The 8,860-nt window shown below is 41.5% G+C and overlaps 1 protein-coding gene across 7 annotated transcripts in view; it reads right to left on the minus strand.

Annotated features, from left to right (window-relative positions):
* esrrga (estrogen-related receptor gamma a) overlaps positions 1 to 7,407 on the minus strand; it is a gene marked incomplete at both ends in the record, with an annotated part of 51,804 nt that extends 44,397 nt beyond the window's left edge. Inside the window, 2 exons of one of the 7 annotated variants that reach the window (XM_083994652.1) lie at positions 706 to 822; positions 6,983 to 7,407. In XM_083994652.1, the coding sequence (XP_083850778.1) occupies positions 706 to 822; positions 6,983 to 7,394 (529 nt within the window). Of the gene's footprint in view, positions 1 to 693; positions 835 to 6,982 lie in introns of all 7 variants that reach the window. The other 6 variants (XM_083994651.1, XM_083994653.1, XM_083994656.1 and 3 more) reach the window with 6 other exon arrangements.
* Positions 7,408 to 8,860: the final 1,453 nt, after the last annotated feature.

Below are 8,860 nucleotides of genomic sequence, written 5' to 3' on the forward strand. Positions count from 1 at the left end.
AACTTGTGTATGTAGAGGTGGAAAGTGAACATGGGACACAGGGAAAGAAGAGAAGGATGTAAATCAATGTTAAGCAATGATGAGATAAGAAGACTGACAAGGAAGTCAGATAAAAGAGAGAAACACTTAGTCTGAGGATGAGCAAGACTGAAAGTGGTGAGATAGACACAGAAGTGAGACGGCAACAAGAAGCACCTGATGCAGACACAAATAGATTTCACTGTGTAAAAGCAAGCATTAACACTTTCTTTGAAGTGCTATATGTAGCATTATTCAACATTAATAAATCACTGTCATATATGGTATGAAATCTTGGTTAAATTCATGTAACATTAAATTAACGTTTGACTAGATGGCTGGTGTCTATCTATGATTACTTTGTTCTTGTGTTTCTCAAATTTAAATGGAGAATTAGTTTTGACTTGACTTTCATTGCTCTCACATCTACTTCGCCATGTGTCATGAAGAGAAACTGCAGCCATCCTCTAAAACGATGTATCTGAGCATCAGAAATCAATGTAGCAGATCACTTGCAAATCTAACACAATGGTATATGATGCAAAATGCTGCACTGAGGCTGGAAGAAGTTGCAAATTTCATCAGCGCCTGTCTTGATTAACTTAACAATTACAGCGTAACAGCTTTCGCAATGCTACATGTAGCACAGTTAACGGAGAAAGATAAGTAAGAGACCTTTTCCCTTACCCTCCCTCAGCATGCCCACAGTCAGACACTTCATGAAGCGGCAGGCCTGGCACGACTTGCGTCTCCTCTTGGTGATCTCACATTCGTTGGTGGCTGGACAGCTGTACTCAATGTTGCCTGTGGCAAGACATGTTGGAGGAAGACAGATAGATAGAGAGGTTTCATTTCACACAGAAACATCAACAGACACATGGTATGGTATACTGTATCCGGCAAACCCTGCTACAGACAGACAAAAATATACAGTTTGTGTATCAAATTGACTAAAAGAAAAATGATAGCTGCATAAAGATGTGGGCACACATATATTATAAAATATTCCGTTATGAATATTGAATTAACTACCTTAATCTATGTGTTACAAAGATGACGTGCATACAGTATGTCATGGCTACAGCGAGGTGAGGTTGCGTGACTGGCTACAGTTTGCTCTCGAGAGGACTCGAGTGCAGAGCTGAGGCTAAGATTATTAGCTGATGTAAGTCCATTAACTTCGCAACCCTGGCCAACAAAGACAACACCTTAAGTGTCTTACAGGCTAATACCACTTTTACCCTTAATTGTCAGCTGCTTCACCATTTCTTTTTCTTTTTTCTGTGTTGCGCTTATCTTACTTCGTATTTTTTATTTATAGAAAAGTTGTAATTCAACCACTCTTTGACTACACTTCCAAATCTTGTTTCCCTCTTGTTTAGTTTTCTCATTTTTATTTGGACTATCCTCCAGCTCTGCTCATCTATCCTGCACTTACAGTATTAATTTGCTTCCACCCAGGTCAAAGCACTGTTATGGATTTGTTAGGAACTGTTTAAATGGTTGCAGATTTACTCCAACGTGTTTCTTTGTTCTGGAAGGTTTATTTATCTTGTCTGAACTGTGTTGCGATGTGAACCATAAAACCTGTATTTCTCATCCCCTCTGTGCCCAGCTGACAACTACAGTACCCCAGAAAGCCAATGCATCTCCCACTGAAACAGAGTAAACAGTGATCACTATTGACTGCTGCTGTGAAGAGGATGCTTCTCATTACTGGGCTGATTAAGGGGGCTAGTTAGCTTGGGAAAAGGCTAAATGCCCAAACACGTCTTAATGAGTAACAAGACACTCATTAATCGAACTTATTAGTTAAAGTAAATGCTAAACATGCTAAATGCTGGGGGGACCCATACAGTCTAATGAATTCTACTAATGGGACTAGTTAGCTTACACATAAGCTCTATATGTGGATGATAGAGGAGGAGTAAATGAATTCAGCAATTAAGAGGGACACTTACCTAACACTAAGGCTAAATGCTCTAATGCCAGGATAGAATCTGTGTCTGTTAATGGGTAGTCAGTCAAAGGCCTTATTAGTCTAAGGCTAAACAGGCAACCGCTGCAAAATGGATAACTGCTGTAAAGAGCCATTTACAGGCCTGGTAGCACTGAGGCTAAATGTGATAAACCTTTAGCGTACAAAACAAAATGTTAATAGCTACAAATGCTGAGTGTTGCTGGAAGTGGACATCAATACACAATATAAATGCACAATGTGTTGATTAAACTGACCTCCTGACCATGACAACAACATTTCTGAAACCTAAATTTAATAACACGCCTATTCAACAGTAATTACTAATTACAGTAATTAATAAAATCATATTTGTACAAAAGGTATTATCATAGATTGTAGACTTATGTTACAATATAAAGGTGTGACATAGGAATAGATAACCTTGTGTCATCTGGCTCTTTGTATGCTTGGACATAAACATCCTACTTTAAAGTCAGGGTATAGGGTAGGAATTAGTAAAAAAGGGTTTATATCAGAATGTCATGGCTTTCTCTGTGTGTCTTTATTTCCGCCTTTATGTGTCTTATTGTGCAGTGGAATGGGCTTAGAGTGGAGAGGTCCTCCTATGTATAATGTGTGGGATTGTATGTGTGTGTTGGTGTGAGCAGGGGGATATATGGGACTCAAATCCCTTCAATCTCCTTTGAGATGTGTGGGTATGTCCACCTGCTGCATGACAATTGGCCACCATTGTACAGACTGTGTAATATGATTGTTTATGTGTGTGTGTGTGTGTGTTTTGGCTGAAGTTCTCACTCTGTATATTTCTTTTTACCTCTCCTGAAGTTGCAACACTAACTTTATCTTGACAAACTGCTACCTTGGCTTCTCTCTTAATATAGTTACAGAGCAATTCCTTATCACAAAGTAATAAGGTATAACTTAATATAAAACCCCCTTTACCATTTTATATGAACACATACAAACATGCAAATGTGTATTTGTTCATTTAATATTGCTTAACCTCTTGATTATTCTTAGGCAGTATAGACCAAACTCTGCACCTTTCAGTTGTTCCTTTGCTCTACACCACGACCATCCATCCCATCACCCTCTTTACTGCTCTCTCCCACTTTTCTCTTTCGCACTTGCTGCCTCTCTCTTCCCATTTCATCGCCCTATCCCTCCCTATCCCACACTCTGCCCTCCTCTTCACTCCCCTTTATCCCTCTCTCTCAATAAGGGAGTGATAGATGCAGGTTGTCAGGTGTCGCTGGACTGACGCCACAAAAACAGCAGCTGCCAGAGCCACTTCCTCCATGCTGCGACACACACACACTCACGCACACACCAACACACACATTCCACTAATTCCTTCCTACATCCATGTGCCCAATTCCTCCCTCCCCCACCTTCTCCTTTCTTTCTGTCATTCTGTGTCTCAAGTTATTGTTTATCCTAACTCTCCTCTCCTCTCCTCTCCTCTCCTCTCCTCTCCTCTCCTCTCCTCTCCTCTCCTCTCCTCTCCTCTCCTCTCCTCTCCTCTCCTCTCCTCTCCTCTCCTCTCCTCTCCTCTCCTCTCCCACCCCATGCTCTCCTCCCTGTCCAGCTGGAGGTGTTTTTTTGGTGATTACCTGCGGTTTTATTGGCTAATGGGTTGAAACATACCAATATGTCTGCTGCTGCCCATCTGAGGCTGGCCTTGCTTTCCAGCCAAGATACACACACTAACTCACAACCGCACATAAACACAAGCGTATGTGCAGAGACATACACATAACCTGCACTCATTTACATTTGGATGAGCACAAGCCCACACACAGACACATAGGCTAACACATATCCACACTGTCCGTGGATGAGTTTGGCTGGTGTGGCAGCCAAAGATAATGTCATGACCCATTTGTTCCAAGACTGTTCAGTCTGCTTCCAAACAGTGGTACTGTAGCCACAAACATTGATTAAAAAAAGCACTGAGATTTGGTCCTAACAACACTTTGTGGCGATAGATTTTCTCAGTAAATAAGGGTTAGTGTCTACTGAAGTTTGGGAAATTGCTGATGGAAATGTATAACCCATTGACTATTGGTAACTATTTAACAAACATTTAGTAACCTTGAATTTCTAAACATTGATTTTGATCAAGAATTATGAAAGGTAATGGTGGAAAACCTCTCAAATTGGTTTGTATTCACATTTTTGATTTTCCTTTATATTGCATTGAGTCATACACTCGCTATGCTTCATTGCTGCTGCTGCTGCTGCTGCTGCATTTATCACAGCCTTTCGTGACAACTGTCCTGCGATTTGCTTTGCCAAACTCCTGACCCATAACCTCTAACTCTGGCCTTCCTGATCTGCAACATGTCCACTACAGGAGACCGGCAGATTACATATTCAGACACTGATGCATTGCTTTTAATCTATTCAAGGTCAAACTCCAAAGAGGCGTCATATCTATATGTTTGCTGGGCTATTGTATTTAATTTGTAACTGTGTCTTGACCCATTTCACCTTTAACAAGGCCTCTAAATGAAATGAGACATCTGGAATTGGTCAACTATTAGGCTGTGCAGAGATGACACACTAGGGGCTAAACCTATACAAAGAGTGACTACAAGGTCATGTGTGCGGTGGTCTTTTCAAATGCGCAGGTGTCTATGTGTGAATGTACTTATGTGAGTTTGTGTTTGTGCGTTTGAGCGTGTCTCCGCCTTTATCTCTATGTGTGTGCTCCAATCTCTTTGTCAGGATTTCGCCGTGCTCTGATCTCATCCCATAATAAACACATACAGGTCATCTCTAGGTAGTGGTGACCATCTCGTGGATGTAAGACTTCCACCCCCTGCACATCGCGCTGTCTCTCTCTCGCTCTCTAGGGCTTTACTTGGAAAGCTGCTTATCAGAGGCAAAAGAAAGCAGTGACAGATAGGTGGATGGATGGAAAGGCAGATAGATGAATCCTGTCTGATATGACTGACTGACTGACTGACTCAATGGATCGATGCGGCTGGCTGACCGACTGGTAGCTTGGTTATTGCACTGGCAGACTGACTGACAAGAGGCCTATCCTGCTGAGTGATTGGCCTTATTAATTATCTAAAAAATGAAATCAAAAAAGCTTATTTCTTAAACACCAACTAACAAAATGTTCATCATTTGCTAATCATACACACCTCGGTGGCCTCAATATGGAAAAAATAAGACTTATGACTTATCATTTTCTTAATGTCAGCAAATGCCATGAAATAACATGGGCCAACAGATAACTGATCCTAATAACAAGGATTTTCTATATAACCAGTTTGCCTGATAAAGCTCAATTTTCTGTCTGATCAACACAGGCAGTGTAGTTTTCTTTGGGTCATTTCTACAACACTCTTGCTACCATTAACACTAACTGTAGCACCAAAATCTTTAAGTATTCCAAAATACAGTAACTCCATTTTAAGATATAATATCCCTTGCGATGTCCGTATCTCTGTTTTATGTAATAAATGTATTATATTAAATGTTATAAAATAAAAACCAAGGTATGCACATTTTTTGTGTTCTGAAAGATTGATGTCCTGGCTCAGGGCCACAGTGAGGCTGAGTAGATACGTATTTAGAGGCTGAGTAAAAAGGATGATTTTATTAGTGCTGTTTTCTTATAGAGGAAAATAATCTACTACCTGTATAAAATGTGTATAAAACCTGAATTCATCAAGTAAAATGTATATTTTGTTGGTGATTTATTCGTGAAATTGCATCTACTTTTAAAGTCAATAATATTCCACATATTGTATAATTCGTGTGAACTAGGAAGGGAGACTTATTGTTGTACTGCATGGATCAGTTAACAAATAGCAGACTACCTGGCTTGCTGTATGGATAATTGGTTGTCTATAAGACCGACCTATGCTGTGTCTACAAGGGTAAATAAAGGCTATGATGTTGATCAAGCTGGAAGTCGAGCATTAACTGTATAGCCACAACATCTGACGAGCATAGTCCAAATACCTGTGCACTTCCTGAACTACCTCTAACCCCAACAAGAGGCGAGCAAGGGATTATTGTGCCTAATTCCTGGTACTCTTCTCATCATGTGGATTACTGCTCTATCCCTTCTCTATTCTACCCCTAAACCGAACTCCTGACCCTGCAGACACGACCTCTGACCTTCCTCTGACACTACGTTATCTCCGAGACAACAGGCTTATAGCTTACACTCTTCCTGTGCGACGTAAGCAGGAAGATGTAGAAATGCAAACACTACCTGCAAATTACTTTTTGCTGTTGATGACAAAGAGGTCAAGGTTGAAGGTGAAAAGGGGGCGTGTCTGGGAGTTTGTCTGGATGCATGAACCTGATTGGATGGGTGAAGGAGAGTGAAAAAATAGACTCTGCTGGTCCCCGTGGTTTACTTAGCAGACAGAGGAGGAGACATGTGCCACATAAAAATCTGGGCTCACATCTGGCCTGGGGCTTTATCCTATGTCCTGGATCTAGTATAGTAGCTCAGGTGTATGTGCACATGTGGGGGAACTCATTTTAGTGAGCGTCTGGGCTTTTCATTTGAAATAAGGATCACTCTATCTTCATCTTCAACCTCTGACCTTGCACTCTCCTAAGCTAACCCTGTTGTGTTCTTATTTGCTTTGAGGCATTTATGACCTTCCATGTACTTCCATAGCTTCATAAATGCAAATTTTGAAGAAATCAAATTGAAATAAAAACAAAACATTTGTTGACAGTCTTTAAGATCTATTATTGAGTCGGCTAAATGCCAGTTAGGCCTAGATGACAATTCATTGTAAAATGTATAATGTACAAATCCTCATCTAAAACGTCCAGATATTACATCAGTTTGCTAAAGTGAGACACTAAACAGGACTAAAGCAAAACAGAAAGACAGAGGATGAATCAAACCTGTAACGATGGAGCTGATATAAGTAAGACAAAAGACAAAAAAATGTAGATAGAAAAACAGAGATATAGACAAAAGTCAAAATGGAAGCCAACCTTGAATAGTGCGTTTGAAGAAGGCCTTGCAGGCCTCACAGGATGCCACTCCATAGTGGTACCCTGACGCAATGTCCCCGCACACCAGACACAGCCTCTTGGGCATTGAATTCAGCATGTACTCGCACTTAATCTGTGAATCTTCCCCAATAGTTGACGAACAGTCCTCGTAACGCTTTGATCCAGGGCCACCAGCAGGACCCAGAGGCCCTGCATTGGAGCCATAAAGGCTCGGGGAGTCTAAGCCGTTGGGGTGGCCGTTCATCGTGGACGAATATGAGCCTGAGGCGTCACTGGAGCCACCAGGGGAGTGATGGTTTAGGCTGTCAGTCAGGGAGGCAGGACTAGACGGCTCAGTCTTTATATAAGAAGACGGACAGTTGGACTCAAGGTGGCGCTCCTTACTGGACATTCTGCAGAGAAGCCTGAGGGAGTGAGACAAGAGAGAAATGGAAGAAGACCAGGAAGAACAGTATTACAAGAAAATGTAAATATAGTGGATATTTACAGAGAAAAATAAGGAGAGAGAAGAGTTAAAACCTAGGCAGAGGTCTAGGAGAAGAGAGGACACTGTAAAGGCCATGTTCAGTGAAAAATAAGAAAAATAAACCTGAATCATAGAAATCATTTCTCTTATTTCTTTGCGACCGCTTTCAATGATGGATTTATATTTTTCACAGAAATGCAGCACACATACATACACACACGCACAATCCATCCATCATATGTTTTATTTTGCTTTTTAAAAGGGAACTGATATGAAAAAGAAAGGGGAAAGTAACGAGGATAGTAAGAGACATGAATATGAAAAAGAAAAGATGATTGTTTATTAGTGAAGGCACGTGTAAGAGAGAGCAGCAGAGAAGCGTCCACAGTAGCACACAGTCACACAAACACATACACATGCTCTGGGCCGATGGTCATCCGTCACTCTCCAGTCAATAGCAGTTTGTTCTACATGAAGGTAATCAGTAAGCAGCCTCTCTGCTGCTCAATCATCCCAAAGACAGCCTCACACACACACGAGGGTGCTCATACACACACACACACACACACACACACACACACACACACACACCCTCACCCACCCATACCAAATACAGCAGATTCAAACACAGTCATAATCAAGCACACGCTGGATTTTTAAGATGTTAGGGGAAGTCATACAATATAAAACAGATTTTTAAAAGAACATAACAATAAAACTAAATCTCCACTATTCAGTGGCGGACTTCCTATCCTCATCTCTTTCTTCTTTCTCTGCTGACTCTCCTTTCCTCCACCCTGCATTCCTTGCTTTCTCCCTCTCTCCTCTCCCTTCTTCCTCTCCCTAAGGAGGCTGACTGGTGTCTTGTTAATGGCAGTTGTAATTAACAGCTATCTTCTCTGTGTCCATATCTCTCCATCCCTTTCTTTGTCTACCTTACTATCTATCTGCCTGTCTCCCTATCACTTCCTTTTCACCACCATCTCTCTCTTTCTCTTCCTTTTTGCATTACCACTCTCTATCCCTCTAACCCTGCCCTCCCTCCCTTCTCTCTTTTTTCATTGTTAAAAGCAGAAAGCACAAAAGGGGTTTTTAATTAAGGCAGGATGCTGCTAAACGAGGGGCTTCTAAAGTCCAGTCGGCCTGTAAAAGATCCCTGTTCTACAGGGACCCATAAAACACATACAGCGTCTTGACGGAAAATGGAGAGCCAGTCGGGTGAGGGGAGGGGTGAGGGTGTGGGGAGAGGATATAGAAAGGAAAACAGGTAGGCACACACACAGAGTGGGAGAAGGAGGAGAGACTGTGGGGTTGTGGGGCAGCAATGACTGACGACAGTAAAAAGACAGACAGCGTTTTCAGATCTGGTTGTTTGGTTTTTAATGAGCTGC

The sequence above is a fragment of the Trachurus trachurus genome, assembly GCF_905171665.1.
Source record: "Trachurus trachurus genome assembly, chromosome: 3".
NCBI classification, from domain to species: Eukaryota; Metazoa; Chordata; class Actinopteri; order Carangiformes; family Carangidae; genus Trachurus; species Trachurus trachurus.